Genomic DNA, 26,052 nt, shown 5'->3' with positions numbered 1-26,052 from the left:
AGGTCAGCTAATATTTTCTGGTCTCCCTATGATATTACTGCCAGGTCAGGTAATATATTCTGGTCTCCCTTTGATATTACTGCCAGGTCAGCTAATATATTCTGGTCTCTATGATACTACTGCCAGGTCAGTTAATATATTCTGGTCTCCCTTTGATACTACTGCCAGGTCAGCTAATACATTCTGGTCTCCCTATGACACTACTGCCAGGTCAGCTAATATATTCTGGTCTCCCTGTGATACTACTGCTAGGTCAGCTAATATATTCTGGTCTCTATGATACTACTGCCAGATCGGCTAATATATTCTGGTCTCCCTATGATACTACTCCCAGGTCAGCTAATATATTCTGGTCTCTCTATGATACTACTGCCAGGTCAGCTAATATATTATGGTCTCTCTATGATATTACTGCTAGGTCAGCTAATATATTCTGGTCTCCCTATGATATTACTGCTACGTCAGCTAATATATTCTGGTCTCTCTATGATACTACTGCCAGGTCACCTAATATATTCTGGTCTCTCTATGATACTACTGCCAGGTCACCTAATATATTCTGGTCTCCCTATGATACTACTGCCAGGTCACCTAATATATTCTGGTCTTCCTATGATACCACTACCAGGTCAGCAAATATATTCTGGTCTCCCTATGCTACTACTGCCAGGTCAACTAATCTATTCTGGTCTCCCTATGATACTACTGCCAGGTCAGCTAATATATTCTGGTCTCCCTATGATATTACTGCTACATCAGCTAATATATTCTGGTCTCCCTTTGATACTACTCTCAGGTCAGATAATATATTCTGGTCTCCCTATGACACTACTGCTACATCAGCTAATATATTCTGGTCTCCCTATGATACTACTGCTACATCAGCTAATATATTCTGGTCTCCCTATGATACTACTGCCAGGTCAGCTAATATATTCTGGTCTCCATATGACACTACTGCCAGGTCAGCTAATATATTCTGGTCTCCCTATGATACTACTGCCAGGTCAGCTAATATATTCTGGTCTCCCTGTGATACTACTGCTAGGTCAGCTAATATATTCTGGTCTCTATGATACTACTGCCAGATCGGCTAATATATTCTGTGATATTAATATATTCTATGATATTACTGCCAGATCGGCTAATATATTCTGGTCTCCCTATGATATTACTGCCAGGTCAGCTAATATGATATTAATATATTCTATGATATTACTGCCAGATCGGCTAATATATTCTGGTCTCCCTATGATATTACTGCCAGGTCAGCTAATATATTCTGGTCTCCCTATGATATTACTGCCAGGTCAGCTAATATATTTTGGTCTCCCTATGATATTATTGCCAGGTCAGCTAATATATTCTGCTCTCCCTATGATATTACTGCCAGGTCAGCTAATATATTCTGGTCTCCCTTTGATATTAATGCCAGGTCAGCTAATATATTCTGGTCTCTATGACACTACTGCCAGATCAGCTAATATATTCTGGTCTCCCTATGATACTACTGCCAGGTCAGCTAATATATTCTGGTCTCCCTATGATATTACTGCCAGGTCAGCTAATATTTTCTGGTCTCCCTATGATATTACTGCCAGGTCAGGTAATATATTCTGGTCTCCCTTTGATATTACTGCCAGGTCAGCTAATATATTCTGGTCTCTATGATACTACTGCCAGGTCAGTTAATATATTCTGGTCTCCCTTTGATACTACTGCCAGGTCAGCTAATACATTCTGGTCTCCCTATGACACTACTGCCAGGTCAGCTAATATATTCTGGTCTCCCTGTGATACTACTGCTAGGTCAGCTAATATATTCTGGTCTCTATGATACTACTGCCAGATCGGCTAATATATTCTGGTCTCCCTATGATACTACTCCCAGGTCAGCTAATATATTCTGGTCTCTCTATGATACTACTGCCAGGTCAGCTAATATATTATGGTCTCTCTATGATATTACTGCTAGGTCAGCTAATATATTCTGGTCTCCCTATGATATTACTGCTACGTCAGCTAATATATTCTGGTCTCTCTATGATACTACTGCCAGGTCACCTAATATATTCTGGTCTCTCTATGATACTACTGCCAGGTCACCTAATATATTCTGGTCTCCCTATGCTACTACTGCCAGGTCAACTAATCTATTCTGGTCTCCCTATGATACTACTGCCAGGTCAGCTAATATATTCTGGTCTCCCTATGATATTACTGCTACATCAGCTAATATATTCTGGTCTCCCTTTGATACTACTCTCAGGTCAGATAATATATTCTGGTCTCCCTATGACACTACTGCTACATCAGCTAATATATTCTGGTCTCCCTATGATACTACTGCTACATCAGCTAATATATTCTGGTCTCCCTATGATACTACTGCCAGGTCAGCTAATATATTCTGGTCTCCATATGACACTACTGCCAGGTCAGCTAATATATTCTGGTCTCCCTATGATACTACTGCCAGGTCAGCTAATATATTCTGGTCTCCCTATGATATTACTGCCAGATCGGCTAATATATTCTGGTCTCCCTATGATATTACTGCCAGGTCAGCTAATATATTCTGGTCTCCCTATGATATTACTGCCAGGTCAGCTAATATATTTTGGTCTCCCTATGATATTATTGCCAGGTCAGCTAATATATTCTGCTCTCCCTATGATATTACTGCCAGGTCAGCTAATATATTCTGGTCTCCCTATGATATTACTGCCAGGTCAGCTAATATATTTTGGTCTCCCTATGATATTATTGCCAGGTCAGCTAATATATTCTGCTCTCCCTATGATATTACTGCCAGGTCAGCTAATATATTCTGGTCTCCCTTTGATATTAATGCCAGGTCAGCTAATATATTCTGGTCTCTATGACACTACTGCCAGATCAGCTAATATATTCTGGTCTCCCTATGATACTACTGCCAGGTCAGCTAATATATTCTGGTCTCCCTATGACACTACTGCCAGGTCAGCTAATATATTCTGGTCTCCCTGTGATACTACTGCTAGGTCAGCTAATATATTCTGGTCTCTATGATACTACTGCCAGATCGGCTAATATATTCTGGTCTCCCTATGATACTACTCCCAGGTCAGCTAATATATTCTGGTCTCTCTATGATACTACTGCCAGGTCAGCTAATATATTATGGTCTCTCTATGATATTACTGCTAGGTCAGCTAATATATTCTGGTCTCCCTATGATATTACTGCTACGTCAGCTAATATATTCTGGTCTCTCTATGATACTACTGCCAGGTCACCTAATATATTCTGGTCTCTCTATGATACTACTGCCAGGTCACCTAATATATTCTGGTCTCCCTATGCTACTACTGCCAGGTCAACTAATCTATTCTGGTCTCCCTATGATACTACTGCCAGGTCAGCTAATATATTCTGGTCTCCCTATGATATTACTGCTACATCAGCTAATATATTCTGGTCTCCCTTTGATACTACTCTCAGGTCAGATAATATATTCTGGTCTCCCTATGACACTACTGCTACATCAGCTAATATATTCTGGTCTCCCTATGATACTACTGCTACATCAGCTAATATATTCTGGTCTCCCTATGATACTACTGCCAGGTCAGCTAATATATTCTGGTCTCCATATGACACTACTGCCAGGTCAGCTAATATATTCTGGTCTCCCTATGATACTACTGCCAGGTCAGCTAATATATTCTGGTCTCCCTATGATATTACTGCCAGATCGGCTAATATATTCTGGTCTCCCTATGATATTACTGCCAGGTCAGCTAATATATTCTGGTCTCCCTATGATATTACTGCCAGGTCAGCTAATATATTTTGGTCTCCCTATGATATTATTGCCAGGTCAGCTAATATATTCTGCTCTCCCTATGATATTACTGCCAGGTCAGCTAATATATTCTGGTCTCCCTTTGATATTAATGCCAGGTCAGCTAATATATTCTGGTCTCTATGACACTACTGCCAGATCAGCTAATATATTCTGGTCTCCCTATGATACTACTGCCAGGTCAGCTAATATATTCTGGTCTCCCTATGATATTACTGCCAGGTCAGCTAATATATTCTGGTCTCCCTATGATATTACTGCCAGGTCAGCTAATATATTCTGGTCTCCCTATGACACTACTGCCAGGTCAGCTAATATATTCTGGTCTCCCTTTGATATTAATGCCAGGTCAGCTAATATATTCTGGTCTCTATGATACTACTCCCAGGTCAGCTAATATATTCTGGTCTCTCTATGATACTACTGCCAGGTCAGCTAATATATTCTGGTCTCTCTATGATATTACTGCTAGGTCAGCTAATATATTATGGTCTCCCTATGATATTACTGCTACGTCAGCTAATATATTCTGGTCTCTCTATGATACTACTGCCAGGTCACCTAATATATTCTGGTCTTCCTATGATACCACTACCAGGTCAGCAAATATATTCTGGTCTCCCTATGCTACTACTGCCAGGTCAACTAATCTATTCTGGTCTCCCTATGATACTACTGCCAGGTCAGCTAATATATACTGGTCTCCCTATGATATTACTGCTACATCAGCTAATATATTCTGGTCTCCCTTTGATACTACTCTCAGGTCAGATAATATATTCTGGTCTCCCTATGACACTACTGCTACATCAGCTAATATATTCTGGTCTCCCTATGATACTACTGCTACATCAGCTAATATATTCTGGTCTCCCTATGATACTACTGCCAGGTCAGCTAATATATTCTGGTCTCCATATGACACTACTGCCAGGTCAGCTAATATATTCTGGTCTCCCTATGATACTACTGCCAGGTCAGCTAATATATTCTGGTCTCCCTATGATATTACTGCCAGATCGGCTAATATATTCTGGTCTCCCTATGATATTACTGCCAGGTCAGCTAATATATTCTGGTCTCCCTATGATATTACTGCCAGGTCAGCTAATATATTCTGGTCTCCCTATGATATTATTGCCAGGTCAGCTAATATATTCTGCTCTCCCTATGATATTACTGCCAGGTCAGCTAATATATTCTGGTCTCCCTTTGATATTAATGCCAGGTCAGCTAATATATTCTGGTCTCTATGACACTACTGCCAGATCAGCTAATATATTCTGGTCTCCCTATGATACTACTGCCAGGTCAGCTAATATATTCTGGTCTCCCTATGATATTACTGCCAGGTCAGCTAATATATTTTGGTCTCCCTATGATATTACTGCCAGGTCAGCTAATATATTCTGCTCTCCCTATGATATTACTGCCAGGTCAGCTAATATATTCTGGTCTCCCTTTGATATTAATGCCAGGTCAGCTAATATATTCTGGTCTCTATGACACTACTGCCAGATCAGCTAATATATTCTGGTCTCCCTATGATACTACTGCCAGGTCAGCTAATATATTCTGGTCTCCCTATGATATTACTGCCAGGTCAGCTAATATATTCTGGTCTCCCTATGATATTACTGCCAGGTCAGCTAATATATTCTGGTCTCCCTATGACACTACTGCCAGGTCAGCTAATATATTCTGGTCTCCCTTTGATATTAATGCCAGGTCAGCTAATATATTCTGGTCTCTATGATACTACTCCCAGGTCAGCTAATATATTCTGGTCTCTCTATGATACTACTGCCAGGTCAGCTAATATATTCTGGTCTCTCTATGATATTACTGCTAGGTCAGCTAATATATTATGGTCTCCCTATGATATTACTGCTACGTCAGCTAATATATTCTGGTCTCTCTATGATACTACTGCCAGGTCACCTAATATATTCTGGTCTTCCTATGATACCACTACCAGGTCAGCAAATATATTCTGGTCTCCCTATGCTACTACTGCCAGGTCAACTAATCTATTCTGGTCTCCCTATGATACTACTGCCAGGTCAGCTAATATATTCTGGTCTCCCTATGATATTACTGCTACATCAGCTAATATATTCTGGTCTCCCTTTGATACTACTCTCAGGTCAGATAATATATTCTGGTATCCCTATGACACTACTGCTACATCAGCTAATATATTCTGGTCTCCCTATGATACTACTGCTACATCAGCTAATATATTCTGGTCTCCCTATGATACTACTGCCAGGTCAGCTAATATATTCTGGTCTCCATATGACACTACTGCCAGGTCAGCTAATATATTCTGGTCTCCCTATGATACTACTGCCAGGTCAGCTAATATATTCTGGTCTCCCTATGATATTACTGCCAGATCGGCTAATATATTCTGGTCTCCCTATGATATTACTTCCAGGTCAGCTAATATATTCTGGTCTCCCTATGATATTACTGCCAGGTCAGCTAATATATTCTGGTCTCCCTATGATATTATTGCCAGGTCAGCTAATATATTCTGCTCTCCCTATGATATTACTGCCAGGTCAGCTAATATATTCTGGTCTCCCTTTGATATTAATGCCAGGTCAGCTAATATATTCTGGTCTCTATGACACTACTGCCAGATCAGCTAATATATTCTGGTCTCCCTATGATACTACTGCCAGGTCAGCTAATATATTCTGGTCTCCCTATGATATTACTGCCAGGTCAGCTAATATATTCTGGTCTCCCTATGATATTACTGCCAGGTCAGCTAATATATTCTGGTCTCCCTTTGATACTACTGCCAGGTCAGCTAATATATTCTGGTCTCCCTATGACACTACTGCCAGGTCAGCTAATATATTCTGGTCTCCCTATGATACTACTGCTAGGTCAGCTAATATATTCTGGTCTCTATGATACTACTGCCAGGTCAGCTAATATATTCTTGTCTCCCTATGACACTACTGCCAGGTCAGCTAATATATTCTGGTCTCCCTATGATATTACTGCCAGGTCAGCTAATATATTCTGGTCTCCCTTTGATACTACTGCCAGGTCAGCTAATATATTCTTGTCTCCCTATGACACTACTGCCAGGTCAGCTAATATATTCTGGTCTCCCTATGATACTACTGCTAGGTCAGCTAATATATTCTGGTCTCTATGATACTACTGCCAGGTCAGCTAATATATTCTGGTCTCCCTTTGATACTACTGCCAGGTCAGCTAATATATTCTGGTCTCCCTATGACACTACTGACAGGTCAGCTAATATATTCTGGTCTCCCTATGACACTACTGCCAGGTCAGCTAATATATTCTGGTCTCCCTTTGATACCACTACCAGGTCAGCTAATATATTCTGGTCTCCCTATGATACTACTGCCAGGTCAGCTAATAGATTCTAGTCTCCCTATGATACTACTGCCAGGTCAGCTAATATATTCTGGTCTCCCTATGATTTTACTGCTACATCAGCTAATATATTCTGGTCTCCCTTTGATACTACTGCCAGGTCAGCTAATATATTCTGGTTTCCCTATGACACTACTGCTACATCAGCTAATATATTCTGGTCTCCCTATGACACTACTGCTACATCAGCTAATATATTCTGATCACTCTATGATACTACTGCCAGGTCAGCTAATATATTCTGGTCTCCCTATGCTACTACTGCCAGGTCAGCTAATATATTCTGGTCTCCCTATGCTACTACTGCCAGGTCAGCTAATATATTCTGGTCTCCCTATGATACTACTGCCAGGTCAGCTAATATATTCTGGTCTCCCTATGATACTACTGCCAGGTCAGCTAATATATTCTGGTCTCCATATGACACTACTGCCAGGTCAGCTAATATATTCTGGTCTCCCTTTGCTACTACTGCCAGGTCAGCTAATATATTCTGGTCTCCCTATGATACTACTGCCAGGTCAGCTAATATATTCTGTTCTCCCTATGATATTACTGCCAGATCGGCTAATATATTCTGTTCTCCCTATGATATTACTGCCAGGTCAGCTAATATATTCTGGTCTCCCTTTGCTACTACTGCCAGGTCAGCTAATATATTCTGGTCTCCCTTTGCTACTACTGCCAGGTCAGCTAATATATTCTGGTCTCCCTATGATACTACTTTTTATTTCACCTTTAAACCAGGTAGGCTAGTTGAGAACAAGTTCTCATTTGCAACTACGACCTGGCCAAGATAAAGCAAAGCAGTTCTACTCATACAACAACACAGAGTTACACATGGAAATAACAAACATTCAATCAATAACACAGTAGAAAATTATATATACAGCATGTGCAAATGAGGTAGGATAGGAGAGGTAAGGCAATAAATAGGCCATGGTGGCGAAGTAATTACAATATAGCAATTAAACACTGCAATGGTAGATGTGCAGAAGTTGAATGTGCAAGTTGAGATACTGGGGTGCAAAGGAGCAAGATAAATAAATAAATACAGTATGGGGATGAGGTAAATTGTATGGGCTATTTACAGATGAGCTATGTACAGGTGCAGTGATCTGTGAGCTGCACTGACAGCTGGTGCTTAAAGTTAGTGAGGGAGGTAAGAGTCTCCAGCTTTAGTGATTTTTGCAGTTCGTTCCAGTCATTGGCAGCAGAGAACTGGAAGGAGAGGCGGCCAAAGGAGGAATTGGCTTTGGGGATGATCAGTGAGATACCTGCTGGAGCGCATGCTACGGATGGGTGCTGCTATGGTGACCAGTGAGCTGAGATAAGGCGGGGCTTTACCTAGCAGAGACTTGTAGATGACCTGGAGCCAGTGGGTTTGGCGACGAGTATGAAGCGAGGGCCAGCCAACGAGAGCGTACAGGTCGCAGTGGTGGGTAGTATATGGGGCTTTGGTGACAAAACGGATGGCACTGTGATAGACTGCATCCAATTTGTTGAGTAGAGTGTTGGAGGCTATTTTGTAAATCGCCGAAGTCGAGGATCGGTAGGATGGTCAGTTTTACGAGAGTATGTTTGGCAGCATGAGTGAAGGATGATTTGTTGCAAAATAGGAAGTTGATTCTAGATTTAACTTTAGATTGGAGATGTTTGATGTGAGTCTGGAAGGAGAGTTTACAGTCTAACCAGACACCTAGGTATTTGTAGTTGTCCACATATTCTAAGTCAGAACCATCCATAGTAGTGATGCTGGACGGGCGGGCAGGTGCGGGCAGCGATCGGTTGAAAAGCATGCATTTAGTTTTACTTGCATTTAAGAGCAGTTGGAGGCCACGGAAGGAGAGTTGTAATGGCATTGAAGCTAGTATCAGCTAATATATTCTGGTCTCTATGACATTACTGCCAGATCATCTAATATATTCTGGTCTCTCAGACGTGGTTGTAAGTCTCTCCATGATGCTACTGCTAGATCATCTAATATATTCTGGTCTCTATGAAATTACTGCCAGATCATCTAATATATTCTGGTCTCTCAGATGTAGCTGTAAGTCTCTCCATGATGCTTCTGCTAGATAATCTAATATATTCTGGTCTCTCAGACGTGGTTGTAAGTCTCTCCATGATGCTACTGCCAGATAATCTAATATATTCTGGTCTCTCAGACGTGGTTGTAAGTCTCTCCATGATGCTACTGCCAGATAATCTAATATATTCTGGTCTCTCAGACGTGGCTGTAAGTCTCTCCGTGATGCTACTGCCAGATCATTGCCTCTCAGGAGACACGTTGCATAACTTCTCTGTTTCCAGACCTTTACAAATTAAATACTTAAAGAGGTGAAACAGCGATGGGGAAGAGGATAGCTGACAACGTTGGGATTGTGTTTCTCTGGGTTTAATTTGTTTAGCTCTCTGTGTCTCCGTGACAATTAACCCTGATCGCTTACAGCAGCCTCTAGGCATGCCCAGTCGGACTCTCTGGACCCGTGTCGGTTTCACGCTTCAGAACATAGTCTGAGGGAGGGAGAAAAGGATAGAGGGGGCTGGGGGGGGGGGGGGTGTGTTAGAATAGTGACTCATAGATAGAGGGTGCATACCAAATAAAACACTATTCTCTATATAGATACGCAGGGTGCATCCAAAATAGGACCCTATTTAGGGAATAGGGTGTCATTTACGAAGCAGAAGTGAGTGGGGAGTTTACTACAGTACAGACTGGATCACACTGGGTGACTAGTTTAGTACAGTACAGACTGGATCACACTGGGTGAGGAGTTTACTACAGTACAGACTGGATCACACTGAGTGACTAGTTTACTACAGTACAGACTGGATCACACTGGGTGACTAGTTTACTACAGTACAGACTGGATCACACTGGGTGACTAGTTTACCACAGTACAGACTGAATCACACTGGGTGAGGAGTTTACTACAGTACAGACTGAATCACACTGGGTGACTAGTTTACTACAGTACAGACTGAATCACACTGGGTGACTAGTTTAGTACAGTACAGCCTGAATCACACTGGGTGACTAGTTTACTACAGTACAGACTGAATCACACTGGGTGACTAGTTTACTACAGTACAGACTGGATCACACTGGGTGACTAGTTTACTACAGTACAGACTGAATCACACTGCTGACTCCCTCTCTTCCCCTTGGACCTGCCAGAGCACGAACAGAGTCTGATTCCTGGCCAGTCTGTCTCAATTTGCCTCTCCCTGTAGTGGCTATTGATGCAGTAGAGAACTGTCCCGGTATAATGTTGTAATGTTGCTCCCCAAAGGTTTGTGGATTTGAATTACGGTACATATTTCAAGTGGAACAGAGTTGAGGCTATGCCTTAAACACCTGATGCTGCAACATTACCACTAGACCAGCCAGACCACGGAGGACTGTACTTCTGAGAGGAGGACTGTACTTCTGAGAGGAGGACTGTATTGTGAGAGGAGGACTGTATTCTGAGAGGAGGACTGTATTGTGAGAGGAGGACTGTATTCTGAGAGGAGGACTGTACTTCTGAGAGGAGGACTGTATTCTGATAGGAGGACTGTATTCTGAGAGGAGGACTGTATTCTGAGAGGAGGACTGTATTCTGAGAGGAGGACTGTATTCTGAGAGGAGGACTGTATTCTGAGAGGAGGACTGTATTCAAATAAAATAAAACGGAATGTTATTTGTCAATTGAGCCAAATGCGTACTTGCAAGCCCTTGACCATCGAAAAAGAAAAGATTAGCTGAATAAACTAAAGTTATAAAAGTAAGACAATAAAATAACAATAACCAGGCTATATCCTTGGTAAAAACAGATTGAGAGTGACAGCTCTTTGGAACTCCTGTGGAAATACTGGCTTCCTGTTTCTCATTAACATATCATGTCCTGAGAGGACAGGGACACGATCTTGCGTCACTCCTCAGACAGGGACTGTGTGTGTGTGTGTGGGTGTGTGTGTGTGGGTGTGGGTGTGGGTGTGGGTGTGGGTGTGTGTGTGTGTGTGTGTGTGTGTGTGTGTCTGTGTGTGTGTGTGTGTGTGTGTGTGTGGGTGTGTGTGTGTGTGTGGGTGTGTGTGTGTGTGTGTGTGTGTGTGGGTGTGTGTGTGGAGGCATATTTTGTCACTCCTCAGACAGGGACTGTGTGTGTGTTTGTGTTTGTGTGTGTGTGTGTGTGTGGGGGTGTGTGTGAGGAGGCATATTTTGTCACTCCTCAGACAGGGACTGTGTGTGTGTTTGTGTTTGTGTGTGTATGTGTGTGTGGGGGTGTGTGTGTGTGTGTGTGTGTGGGTGTGTGTGAGGAGGCATATTTTGTCACTCAGACAGGGACTGTGTGTGTGTTTGTGTTTGTGTGTGTGTGTGTGTGGGGGTGTGTGTGAGGAGGCATATTTTGTCACTCCTCAGACAGGGACTGTGTGTGTGTTTGTGTTTGTGTGTGTATGTGTGTGTGGGGGTGTGTGTGAGGAGGCATATTTTGTCACTCAGACAGGGACTGTGTGTGTGTTTGTTAAATAGTGAACAGCAGGTTTGTCCAGGGCTTTATAGCTTTAAGTATTCCTTAACAATCTGAGAGTTCATCTAGAATCGTCTTCCTATTTCACAACAAAGCCTCCTTCACTCATGCTGTCAAACTTACCCTCGTAAAACTGACTATCCTGCCGATCCTTGACTTCGGCGACGTCATTTACAAATTAGCCTCCAACACTCTACTCAGCAAATTGGATGCAGTCAATCACAGTGCCATCCGTTTTGTTACCAAAGCCCCATATGCCACCCACCACTGTGACCTGTATGCTCTCGTTGGCTGGTCCTCGCTACATATTCGTCGCCAAACCCACTGGCTCCAGGTCATCTACAAGTCTTTGCTAGGTAAAGCCCTGCCTTATCTCAGCTCACTGGTCACCATAGCAGCACCCACCCGTAGCATGCGCTCCAGCAGGTATATCTCACTGATCATCCCCAAAGCCAATTCCTACTTTGGTCGCCTTTCCTTCCAGTTCTCTGCTGCCAATGACTGGAACGAATTGCAAAAATCACTGAACCTGGAGACTCATATCTCCCTCACTAGCTTTAAGCATCAGCTGTCAGAGCAGCTCACAGATCACTGCACCTGTACATAGCCCATCTGTAAATAGCCCATCCAACCAACTACCTACCTCATCCCCATATATATATATTTTTTTCTGCTCTTTTGCACACCAGTATTTCTACTTGCACATCCTCATCTATCACTCCAGTGTAAATTGTAATTACTACCCCACAGCTGTAATCACACCATTGTAGTGATTACCCCACAGCTGAAAGACACCATTGTAGTGATTACCCCACAGCTGTAATCACACCATTGTAGTGATTACCCCACAGCTGAAAGACACCATTGTAGTGATTACCCCACAGCTGAAAGACACCATTGTAGTGATTACCCCACAGCTGAAAGACAACATTGTAGTGATTACCCCACAGCTGAAAGACACCATTGTAGTGATTACCTCACAGCTGAAAGACACCATTGTAGTGATTACCCCACAGCTGAAAGACACCATTGTAGTGATTACCCCACAGCTGAAAGACACCATTGTAGTGATTACCCCACAGCTGAAAGACACCATTGTAGTGATTACCCCACAGCTGAAAGACACCATTGTAGTGATTACCCCACAGCTGAAAGACACCATTGTAGTGATTACCCCACAGCTGAAAGACACCATTGTAGTGATTACCCCACAGCTGAAAGACACCATTGTAGTGATTACCCCACAGCTGAAAGACAACATTGTAGTGATTACCTCACAGCTGAAAGACAACATTGTAGTGATTACCCCACAGCTGAAAGACACCATTGTAGTGATTACCCCACAGCTGAAAGACAACATTGTAGTGATTACCTCACAGCTGAAAGACACCATTGTAGTGATTACCCCACAGCTGAAAGACAACATTGTAGTGATTACCTCACAGCTGAAAGACACCATTGTAGTGATTACCCCACAGCTGAAAGACACCATTGTAGTGATTACCCCACAGCTGAAAGACACCATTGTAGTGATTACCCCACAGCTGAAAGACAACATTGTAGTGATTACCCCACAGCTGAAAGACACCATTGTAGTGATTACCCCACAGCTGAAAGACACCATTGTAGTGATTACCCCACAGCTGAAAGACAACATTGTAGTGATTACCCCACAGCTGAAAGACACCATTGTAGTGATTACCCCACAGCTGAAAGACACCATTGTAGTGATTACCCCACAGCTGAAAGACAACATTGTAGTGATTACCCCACAGCTGAAAGACAACATTGTAGTGATTACCCCACAGCTGAAAGACACCATTGTAGTGATTACCTCACAGCTGAAAGACACCATTGTAGTGATTACCCCACAGCTGAAAGACACCATTGTAGTGATTACCCCACAGCTGAAAGACAACATTGTAGTGATTACCCCACAGCTGAAAGACACCATTGTAGTGATTACCCCACAGCTGAAAGACACCATTGTAGTGATTACCCCACAGCTGAAAGACACCATTGTAGTGATTACCCCACAGCTGAAAGACACCATTGTAGTGATTACCTCACAGCTGAAAGACACCATTGTAGTGATTACCCCACAGCTGAAAGACACCATTGTAGTGATTACCTCACAGCTGAAAGACACCATTGTAGTGATTACCCCACAGCTGAAAGACAACATTGTAGTGATTACCCCACAGCTGAAAGTGATTGTGTGGAGAGTAGAAAGGGGGTGCTGGCTAAGTGTCTTACAGAGAGAGAGAGAGAGAGAGAGAGAGAGAGAGAGAGAGAGAGAGAGAGAGAGAGAGAGAGAGAGAGAGAGAGAGAGAGAGAGAGAGAGAGAGAGAGAGAGAGAGAGAGAGAGAGAGAGAGAGAGAGAGAGAGAGAGAGAGAGAGAGAGAGAGAGAGAGAGAGAGAGAGAGAGAGAGAGAGAGAGAGAGAGAGAGAGAGAGAGAGAGAGAGAGAGAGAGAATATTGTGTTTATAGCAGGCTCTTAACTGCTACCACTCTAGAGTCCTGGACTGTTTTCTTTGACCTTTTGCTTTGGAGATGTGGAGAGCTCAGACAGGAGAGGAGAGGAGAGGAGAGGAGAGGGGAGGGGAGGGGAGGAGAGGGGAGGAGAGGAGAGGAGAGGACAGCCATGAGAGGAGAGGACAGCCATGAGAGGAGCGGAGGGGACAGCCATAAGAGGAGCGGAGGGGACAGCCATGAGAGCAGGGGACAGCCATGAGAGGAGGGGACAGCCATGAGAGGAGCGGAGGGGACAGCCATGAGAGCAGGGGACAGCCATGAGAGGAGCGGAGGGGACAGCCATGAGAGGAGGGGACAGCCATGAGAGCAGGTGACAGCCATGAGAGGAGAGGAGGTGACAGTCATGAGAGGAGAGGACGTGACAGCCATGAGAGGAGAGGAGGTGACAGTCATGAGAGGAGAGGAGGGGACAGCCATGAGAGGAGAGGAGGGGACAGCCAATGGAGAACAAATCAATGTGTTCAGCAAAAGAATGATATAATTATCATTGAGCCTCTCTTCCTCTTGGGGTGTCTCTCTAGGAAACCATGTCTACTTTAGGCTGTGCGTTTATCATCCTTCACAGCGTTGGCTGATGATTTGATGGTGGGAACAAGTGAATAAAAATAACAGAGTCAATAGAGCAGAAATGAGGATCTATGGAGACGGCCGGGCGAAGATGACAGGATACAGTACGTTTCACATACCCACAGAGAGCTGAGAGGATTAGCTAGACGGACCAGGCAGGGACATGAGATTACATGCAGCCTTTTTTCCAAGTATATGTATAAAAAAGGAATCATTGCAACTCCTGGCGCCAGTATACCCTCTCTGTATAATAAACAGAGATAAATAATTTAGAGTGAGACTCCCAAAACAGCCCAGGTTCATCAGTCCCCCCCCCCCCACCCCCTCGCTGTCTCCTAGACGTGAAATCTTAACAGTCCTTAACATAATGATAGTGATAATGAGCAACATGAGGGGACGCACTAACAACGTGGATTACACTGTAATGTCATTGAAGTGCGTCTATGTGGCCCTTGGTCCACAGTTAGTCCACGTTAAACAGGAGTAGGGATCCATTTGGTACACGCTGCTCCCTTCGCCAGCTGTCCTATACTCTACCATACTGTTATTAGTGCTGAACCCAGACACACCAGTACGGAGGGGAGATGAGAGGCTGTGAGGAGAGGAGAGATAGGGAAGGAGAGCGAGAAGAGAGGACAGGAGAGGAGAGAGAGAGAGAGAGAGAGAGGGAGAGAGAGAGAGAGGGAGAGAGAGAGAGAGAGAGAGAGAGAGAGAGAGAGAGAGAGAGAGAGAGACAGAGACAGAGAGAGAGACAGAGACGGAGAGAGAGAGAGAGAGAGAGAGAGAGAGAGAGAGAGAGAGACAGAGAGAGAGAGAGAGCTCTGCAGCTTAGAGCTGTTGTTGTAGCTTACTGTTTCATAAACACACTTGATTGAAAAAGAGAAATGGATGGAAGGTAGGGTGGCAAAATCCCACTTCAGCGGCCAGCAAACGCTGTTAGAGCTTCCACATGTTGCATTGTTGCTCTTGGCCCGTACCCTGCCTGTCTCTCTCTCTCTCTCTCTCTCTCAATTCAATTCAATTCAATTCAATTCAAGGGGCTTTATTGGCATGGGAAACATGTGTTAACATTGCCAAAGCAAGTGAGGTAGATAATATACAAAAGTCAAATAAACAATAAAAATGAACAGTAAACATTACACATACAGAAGTTTCAAAACAATAAAGACATTACAAATGTCATATTATATATATGCAGTGTTGTAACAATGTACAAATGGTTAAAGCACACAAGTTAAAATAAATAAACATAAATATGGGTTGTATTTACAATGGTGTTTGTTCTTCACTGGTTGCCCTTTTCTTGTGGCAACAGGTCACAAATCTTGCTGCTGTGATGGCACACTGTGGAATTTCACCCAGTAGATATGGGAGTTTATCAAAATTGGATTTGTTTTCGAATTCTTTGTGGATCTGTGTAATCTGAGGGAAATATGTCTCTCTAATATGGTCATACATTGGGCAGGAGGTTAGGAAGTGCAGCTCAGTTTCCACCTCATTTTGTGGGCAGTGAGCACATAGCCTGTCTTCTCTTGAGAGCCATGTCTGCCTACGGCGGCCTTTCTCAATAGCAAGGCTATGCTCACTGAGTCTGTACATAGTCAAAGCTTTCCTTAGGTTTGGGTCAGTCACAGTGGTTAGGTATTCTGCCACTGTATACTCTCTGTTTAGGGCCAAATAGCATTCTAGTTTGCTCTGTTTTTTTGTTAATTCTTTCCAATGTGTCAAGTAATTATCTTTTTGTTTTCTCATGATTTGGTTGGGTCTAATTGTGCTGTTGTCCTGGGGCTCTGTGGGGTGTGTTTGTGTTTGTGAACAGAGCCCTAGGACCAGCTTGCTTAGGGGACTCTTCTCCAGGTTCATCTCTCTGTAGGTGATGGCTTTGTTATGGAAGGTTTGGGAATCGCTTCCTTTTAGGTGGTTGTAGAATTTAACGGCTCTTTTCTGGATTTTGATAATTAGTGGGTATCGGCCTAATTCTGCTCTGCATGCATTATTTGGTGTTCTACGTTGTACACGGAGGATATTTTTGCAGAATTCTGCATGCAGAGTCTCAATTTGGTGTTTGTCCCATTTTGTGAAATCTTGGTTGGTGAGCGGACCCCAGACCTCACAACCATAAAGGGCAATGGGCTCTATGACTGATTCAAGTATTTTTAGCCAGATCCTAATTGGTATGTTGAAATTTATGTTCCTTTTGATGGCATAGAATGCCCTTCTTGCCTTGTCTCTCAGATCGTTCACAGCTCTGTGGAAGCTACCTGTGGTGCTGATGTTTAGGCCGAGGTATGTATAGTTTTTTGTGTGCTCTAGGGCAACGGTGTCTAGATGGAATTTGTGGTCCTGGCGACTGGACCTTTTTTGGAACACCATTATTTTGGTCTTACTGAGATTTACTGTCAGGGCCCAGGTCTGACAGAATCTGTGCAGAAGATCTAGGTGCTGCTGTAGGCCCTCCTTGGTTGGTGACAGAAGCACCAGATCATCAGCAAACAGTAGACATTTGACTTCGGATTCTAGTAGGGTGAGACCGGGTGCTGCAGACTGTTCTAGTGCCCGCGCCAATTCGTTGATATATATGTTGAAGAGGGTGGGGCTTAAGCTGCATCCCTGTCTCACCCCACGACCCTGTGTGAAGAAATGTGTGTGTTTTTTGCCAATTTTAACCGCACACTTGTTGTTTGTGTACATGGATTTTATGATGTCGTATGTTTTACCCCCAACACCACTTTCCATCAATTTGTATAGCAGACCCTCATGCCAAATTGAGTCGAAGGCTTTTTTGAAATCAACAAAGCATGAGAAGACTTTGCCTTTGTTTTGGTTTGTTTGGTTGTCAATTAGGGTGTGTAGGGTGAATACATGGTCTGTTGTACGGTAATTTGGTAAAAAGCCAATTTGACATTTGCTCAGTACATTGTTTTCATTGAGGAAATGTACGAGTCTGCTGTTAATGATAATGCAGAGTATTTTCCCAAGGTTACTGTTGACGCATATTCCACGGTAGTTATTGGGGTCAAATTTGTCTCCACTTTTGTGGATTGGGGTGATCAGTCCTTGGTTCCAAATATTGGGGAAGATGCCAGAGCTAAGGACGATGTTAAAGAGTTTTAATATAGCCAATTGGAATTTGTTGTCTGTATATTTGATCATTTCATTAAGGATACCATCAACACCACAGGCCTTTTTGGGTTGGAGGGTTTTTATTTTGTCCTGTAACTCATTCAAGGTAATTGGAGAATCCAGTGGGTTCTGGTAGTCTTTAATAGTTGATTCTAGGATTTGTATTTGATCATGTATATGTTTTTGCTCTTTATTCTTTGTTATAGAGCCAAAAAGATTGGAGAAGTGGTTTACCCATACATCTCCATTTTGGATAGATAATTCTTCGTGTTGTTGTTTGTTTAGTGTTTTCCAATTTTCCCAGAATTGGTTAGAGTCTATGGATTCTTCAATTACATTGAGCTGATTTCTGACGTGCTGTTCCTTCTTTTTCCGTAGTGTATTTCTGTATTGTTTTAGTGATTCACCATAGTGAAGGCGTAGACTCAGGTTTTCCGGGTCTCTATGTTTTTGGTTGGACAGGTTTCTCAATTTATTTCTTAGATTTTTGCATTCTTTATCAAACCATTTGTCATTGTTGTTCATTTTCTTCGGTTTTCTATTTGAGATTTTTAGATTTGATAGGGAAGCTGAGAGGTCAAATATACTGTTAAGATTTTCTACTGCCAAGTTTACACCTTCACTATTGCAGTGGAACGTTTTACCCAGGAAGTTGTCTAAAAGGGATTGAATTTGCTGTTGCCTAATTGTTTTTTGGTAGGTTTCCAAACTGCATTCCTTCCATCTATAGCATTTCTTAATGTTACTCAGTTCCTTTGGCTTTGATGCCTCATGATTGAGTATTGCTCTGTTCAAGTAGACTGTGATTTTGCTGTGGTCTGATAGGGGTGTCAGTGGGCTGACTGTGAACGCTCTGAGAGACTCTGGGTTGAGGTCAGTGATAAAGTAGTCTACAGTGCTACTGCCAAGAGATGAGCTATAGGTGTACCTACCATAGGAGTCCCCTCGAAGCCTACCATTGACTATGTACATACCCAGCGTGCGACAGAGCTGCAGGAGTTGTGACCCGTTTTTGTTGGTTATGTTGTCATAGTTGTGCCTAGGTGGGCATATGGGGGAGGGAATGCTGTCACCTCCAGGTAGGTGTTTGTCCCCCTGTGTGCTGAGGGTGTCAGGTTCCTGTCCAGTTCTGGCATTTAGGTCGCCACAGACTAATACATGTCCCTGGGCCTGGAAATGATTGATTTCCCCCTCCAGGATGGAGAAGCTGTCTTCATTAAAGTATGGGGATTCTAGTGGGGGGATATAGGTAGCACACAGGAGGACATTTTTCTCTGTTAAGATAATTTCCTTTTGAATTTCTAGCCAAATGTAAAATGTTCCTGTTTTGATTAATTTAATGGAGTGAGTTAGGTCTGCTCTATACCAAATTAGCATTCCCCCTGAGTCCCTTCCCTGTTTCACACCTGGTAGTTTGGTGGATGGGACTACCAGCTCTCTGTAACCTAGAGGGCAACCAGTGGGTCCGTCTCCTCTATACCATGTTTCTTGCAGGATGACAATGTCTGCATTACCGATTTCTTTGGTGAAGTCCGGGTTCCTGCTCTTTAGGCCAAAGGCAGATGACCTCAGGCCTTGGATATTCCAGGATGATATAGTGAAGGCTTTTTGTTCCATAAAGTGTCCAATGTTGTTGGTCGGGGTTTGGCCTCAGGCCAGTAAGTGTGAGCAGAGCCTGCTGAGCATCTGGTACATGCCGTTGGCTTGGGCGAGTGTAAGAGTGGGGGTTGGGCCTGTTTGCCCGCTCACTACCTGGGCGTATGTGTGACTTCCATGTTGATGCCCTCTTTGCGGGGGTGGGGTGCATGGGGTGGGCAGGAGTGGCATGGGTCTGATCTGAGGGGGCCTAAATTGGGTGTGGGCATGGTTGATGTGGGGGGGTGTGTAGGTCCAGGGGGGGGTCCTGGAGGTCTTGGAGGGTGTCTCGCTGGTCTGGGTGGGGTGTCTATTGATCTCTTGCTCCTGTGTGAAGTGTTGGGGCTTTGTTTGAGAGCGATGTCCTTTAGAGCCCGGGCAAAGGTGGGCACTGCTGCCTTGTAGAGGTGGACCTGGTCATAGAGGCTGTTCAAGTCCAGGGTGGAGTGGTGGGCCAGAAAAACATTTGGTTTTGAGGCACAGTCACGGGAAATGCTTGCGTTTACCCGCTGTATTGTAGCAGGGTGGAAGTCTTTTCGTGGTAGCAGGGTGGAGATAACCACTTGTGCGTTGGGGAAAGTAGAAGAAGCTTTTTCAATCACTCCCTTCAGTGCTGTGGCCACCCTTTCCTGCTGTGCTCTCAGGTCGTTTGTGCCTGTGTGTATTATTATGTGGCTAGGTGAGCCTAGTTTGTCCTCAGACAGAAGGTCTAGGGCGCGCTGGGTGTTTGGACACCAGAGTTTAGACACACTGTGTTTGGGAAAAAGTATTTTTTCTTCTTTTTATTTCCCATTTGAGTCCATAAGAAGGACAATCTGTGTCTTGTGTTTGTCCTCAGTGGGTGTGGGGGGGTTGTCAGGAGGGCTATCAGGGTGGCTGACAGGGGGGGTGCTCAGAGGGGGTGAGAGCTGCTGGGCTTGGGGTTTTTCTTTTGTCTGTTCTGTTGTGATGTCGTTTCTATGATCAGGGTCTGGTGTGGACTGTTCTGCAATGGTGTCGAGACTTTTGTCGGGTGCTGAGGTGGGCTGTTCTGCTGGCGTCTCTGTGGGGATGGCCACCTCCCTAGTGGGTTGTTCTCTGTCATATGCCATCCCCCTCAACCTCTCCTCCAGCAGTCTGATCCTCTCCTCTAGTGCTCTGTTCTTCTCCTGCTCCTGCTCTTTCTCCTGTTGATGTTGTCTCACCACTGTCCATAGTGCAGATATGTCTTTCTCCACCTCCAGCTCTCCAGGTCTGGTTAAGGGGGTGTTGTTGTGCTGGACTGTTGTCTGGGTCTGTGCTGACTGGAGTGTGATCACCTGCTGTTCCAGCTCCACCTGCCTTACCTCCAGCTGGGTGAATTTATCCTTCATTTCAATGAGGGAGAAGTACCCTGTACTGGGAGGTTGACTGTCTGCTGAGGGTTGCTCGTCTGTGGGGTTATATGGTGAAGAGGTTTGGTCTGACCCACTTGGGGTGGGGGTATCTTTATCAAGGGAGAGCTTCTCCTGCTGGGCTAATTCTTTGATTAGGTGAAAGTCCAGCTGAAACTGTTTGTGGTTGCCCTGTACCAATACTGTTCCAGACTTATATAGGTTTATATTAGCTGACTCCTCGTCCTCGTTGTCAAGAATCCTGAGTTTCCACCCCTCGTTAACCCCCCCTCTCTTAACAGAGGGGTAGTGTGCTAATATAGCACTGTGCCATGCCTGGGGATGGTTTGTGTGGAAGATAAGGTTGCTGATGTTCCCATTTTTGTAATAGTCAGCAAAAAGTGTCTCTTGATTTTCCATAAGGAGCTTCATTTTGTGATCTTTTCTTGTCTTGTCATTTTTTACATGCACAGGGTACTGTATTCTAATTACTTCTGAGCAGCGGGAGGCAGCTTCTAAGGCCTCTCCATTTGGTTGGGGTAGACTATTCGACTCTCCTGCCATTGTTGGGCTAATGGGCTTTGACACCTCTCACTTGACACTTAAGTGCTAGTTGAAGCTGTATCAAGCTTGGCAGAAATATGTTACTATTCAGTCCTTATAAAGTAGTGTCATGTATTTTTCTTCTTGGCTTTTGGAAATCAAATATAGTTTCAGACTAAACATTACTCACTCAGTTCCAGGTTGGGTGGTGTTCTCAGGTTTCTGTTGTTTTCCAGAGGATTTGCTGTATAGAATAATTAATCCTTGGTAGATGTGAACCTTCCAGGTGATTCCGTAAATCCGTCCAAAATCAGGTTGTAGGTTTTGAGTTTTGATTTGAAGTGAGGGTTATGTTGTAGAGGGTAGCATCCTGTATGGGTTCCTGACAAAAAATCCAAGTTTATCTAACTCTAAATGTATCTTTTTTAAAGAAAATGCTGAAAAATGCAGGAGCTCATCTGATCGTGACCTCTCTCTCTCTCTCTCTCTCTCTCTCTGCCTCTCTCTGTCTCTCTCTCTCTCTAGCTCTCTCTCTCTAGCTCTCTCTCTCTAGCTCTCTCTCTCTGTCTCTCTCTCTAGCTCTCTCTCTCTCTAGCTCTCTCTCTCTGTCTCTCTCTCTAGCTCTCTCTCTAGCTCTCTCTCTCTCGCTCTCTCTCTCTAGCTCTCTCTCTCTCTCTCTCTCTCTCTGTCTCTCTCTCTCTCTCTGTCTCTCTCTGTCTCTAGCTCTCTCTCTCTCTCTCTCTGTTTTCTCTCTCTCTCTCTTTCTTTCTCTCTCTCTCTGTCTCTCTCTCTCTCTCTTTTTTTCTCTCTCTCTCTTTTTTTTCTCTCTCTCTCTCAATTCAATTCAATTCAATTCAAGGGGCTTTATTGGCATGGGAAACATGTGTTAACATTGCCAAAGCAAGTGAGGTAGATATTATACAAAAGTGAAATAAACAATACAAATTAACAGTAAACATTACACATACAGAAGTTTCAAAACAATAAAGACATTACAAATGTTATATTATATATATACAGTGTTGTAACAATGTACAAATGGTTAAAGCACACAAGTTAAAATAAATAAGCATAAATATGGGTTGTATTTACAATGGTGTTTGTTCTTCACTGGTTGCCCTTTTCTTGTGGCAACAGGTCACAAATCTTGCTGCTGTGATGGCACACTGTGGAATTTCTCCCAGTAGATATGGGAGTTTATCAAAATTGGATTTGTTTTCAAATTCTTTGTGGATCTGTGTAATCTGTGGGAAATATGTCTCTCTAATATGGTCATACATTGGGCAGGAGGTTAGGAAGTGCAGCTCAGTTTCAGTTTCTCTCTCTCTGTCTCTCTCTCTCTGTCTCTCTGTCTCTCTGTCTCTCTCTCTCTCTCTCTCTCTCTCTCTCTCTCTCTCTCTCTCTCTCTCTCTCTCTCTCTCTCTCTCTCTCTCTCTCTCTCTGTCTCTGTCTCTGTCTCTGTCTCTGTCTCTCTCTCTCTCTCTCTCTCTCTCTGTCTCTCCCAGCTGCTTCTCTCCCTGTTAATGTGCGGTATGATCTTCACTGAGTTTCTCCCTCACATTTTGTATTTCATCATTTTGTTCCAGTAAATCTGTCTAATAAGATACAGGGCTGGCTGGACTGTCTGTCTGTCTGTCTGTCTGTCTGTCTGTCTGTCTGTCTGTCTGTCTGTCTGTCTGTCTGTCTGTCTGTCTGTCTGTCTGTCTGTCTCTGTCTGTCTGTCTGTCTGTCTGTCTGTCTGTCTGTCTCTGTCTGTCTGGCTGGCTGGCTGGCTGGCTGGCTGGCTGGCTGGCTGTTTGTCTGTTTGTTTGTCCTCCTGTCTGTCTGGCTGTCTGCCTGTTTGTTTGTCCTCCTGTCTGTCCCCCTGAGTATGTTTGCTGTTTGTCATGTTGTCTGTGCGTGTCAGTATATTGGACTATTTGTAATGTTGTCTGTGTGTGTATTGAGTGTGTTTCTCATGGTTTTAGAGAAAGTTCCCTCTTGTGACCAGGAGAGACAGAGTGCCCTGGACGAGGCCCGTCAGAACCCCCGTGAGGCCATCTTCATCCCAGACTGTGGGCCAGGGGGCCTCTACAAGCCTGTACAGTGCCACCAGTCCACTGGGTACTGTTGGTGTGTTCTAGTAGACACAGGGAGACCCATACCAGGCACCTCTACCAGGTACACACACACACACACACACACACACACACACACACACACACACACACACACACACACACACACACACACACACACACACACACACACACACACACACACACACACACACACACACACACACACACACACACACACACACACACACACACGCACACACCATGTTGTTGATCACTAAATGAAGATGGTAGCCTGGTCCCAGCTCTGTTTGTGCTGTCTATGATGACCGTAGGAGTTGGCAAGACGGCACAAGGAGATCTGGTGACCAGGCTGGGAAAATGTCTCTTAACTTTGACATTTCATCAAGCTTTCATTTATTTAACTTAACTGTTGAATATGATTAAATAAACATATGTATGTGTTTATTTAGAGATATCTCTCTGGGGAATGGATACGTCCTCAGAAAACCAATAGAATTCATGAAATGGGTTGTTTGACTGTATTGAGGATGTCTCCTTTTCTGAGATTGCTTATTAAAGGACTTTTACAAAAGTATTTTTAAGCAATAAGGCTCGAAGGGGATGGGGTATATGGCCAATATACCACAGCTAAGGGCTGTTCTTAGGCACAACGTAACGTTTTATAGAATTATAAACTTGCGTGGTTCAAGCCTGGAATGCTGATTGGCTGACAGGCATAGTATATCAGACCGTATACCACGGGTATGACTAAACATTTATTTTTACTGCTCTAATTACATTGGTAACCAGTTTATAATAGCAATAAGGCACCTTGGGGGTATGGGATATATGGCCAATATACCACGGCTAAGGGCTGTGTCCGGGCACTCCGCGTTGCGTCGTGCGTAAGAACAGACTTTAGCTGTGGTATATTGGCCATATATCACACCCCCCTCGGGCCTTATTGCTTAATTATAATTAATTAACTGCAGGTAAATACACAGAGTTGAGACATTTAAAACAAACCAGGGCTGATAGATAATAGATTAAACATGAGGCATCATCACTCTCACTCCAGAACAACCTTTACAGTACACTGTGTTTGTTGTCGTATTAATCTTTACAGTACACGGTGTTGTCGTATTAATCTTTACAGTACACGGTGTTGTCGTATTAATCTTTACAGTACACTGTGTGTTGTCGTATTAATCTTTACAGTACACTGTGTGTTGTCGTATTAATCTTTACAGTACACTGTGTGTTGTTGTATTCATCTTTACAGTACACTCTGTGTTGTCGTATTAATCTTTACAGTACACTGTGTTGTCGTATTAATCTTTAAAGTACACTATGTTGTCGTATTAATCTTTACAGTACACTGTGTGTTGTCGTATTCATCTTTACAGTACACTGTGTGTTGTCGTATTAATCTTTACAGTACACTGTGTTGTCGTATTAATCTTTACAGTACACTGTGTTGTCGTATTAATCTTTATAGTACACTGTGTTGTCGTATTAATCTTTACAGTAGACTGTGTGTGTTGTCGTGTTAATCTTTACAGTACACTGTGTGTGTTGTCGTATTAATCTTTACAGTACACTGTGTGTTGTCGTATTAATCTTTACAGTACACTGTGTTGTCGTATTAATCTTTACAGTACACTGTGTGTTGTCGTATTAATCTTTACAGTACACTGTGTGTTGTCGTATTAATCTTTACAGTACACTGTGTTGTCGTATTAATCTTTACAGTACACTGTGTTGTCGTATTAATCTTTACAGTACACTGTGTGTTGTCGTATTAATCTTTACAGTAGACTGTGTGTGTTGTCGTATTCATCTTTACAGTACACTGTGTGTTGTCGTATTAATCTTTACAGTAGACTGTGTGTGTTGTCGTATTAATCTTTACAGTACACTGTGTGTTGTCGTATTAATCTTTACAGTACACTGTGTGTTGTCGTATTAATCTTTACAGTACACTGTGTGTTGTCGTATTAATCTTTACAGTAGACTGTGTGTGTTGTCGTATTAATCTTTACAGTACACTGTGTGTTGTCGTATTAATCTTTACAGTAGACTGTGTGTGTTGTCGTATTCATCTTTACAGTACACTGTGTGTGTTGACGTATTAATCTTTACAGTACACTGTTTGTTGTCGTATTAATCTTTACAGTACACTGTGTGTTGTCGTATTAATCTTTACAGTAGACTGTGTGTGTTGTCGTATTCATCTTTACAGTACACTGTGTGTTGTCGTATTAATCTTTACAGTAGACTGTGTGTGTTGTCGTATTAATCTTTACAGTACACTGTGTGTTGTCGTATTAATCTTTACAGTACACTGTGTGTTGTCGTATTAATCTTTACAGTACACTGTGTGTTGTCGTATTAATCTTTACAGTAGACTGTGTGTGTTGTCGTATTAATCTTTACAGTACACTGTGTGT

General features: G+C 43.2%; 1 protein-coding gene across 8 annotated transcripts in view; it reads left to right on the top strand.

Annotated features, from left to right (window-relative positions):
- The window catches only part of smoc1 (SPARC related modular calcium binding 1), a 199,286-nt gene that overhangs the window by 80,582 nt on the left and 92,652 nt on the right, over positions 1–26,052 (top strand). For 7 of the 8 annotated variants that reach the window (XM_071366902.1, XM_071366901.1, XM_071366900.1 and 4 more), the window contains one exon: positions 23,510–23,702. In XM_071366902.1, coding sequence (XP_071223003.1) covers positions 23,510–23,702 — 193 coding nt within the window. The remainder of the gene's footprint in view (positions 1–23,509; positions 23,703–26,052) is intronic. The other variant, XM_071366899.1, reaches the window with a different exon arrangement.

This window comes from Salvelinus alpinus, chromosome 25, assembly GCF_045679555.1.
Source record: "Salvelinus alpinus chromosome 25, SLU_Salpinus.1, whole genome shotgun sequence".
Classification (NCBI taxonomy): Eukaryota; Metazoa; Chordata; class Actinopteri; order Salmoniformes; family Salmonidae; genus Salvelinus; species Salvelinus alpinus.
This window is presented reverse-complemented; position numbering and strand designations above follow the sequence as displayed.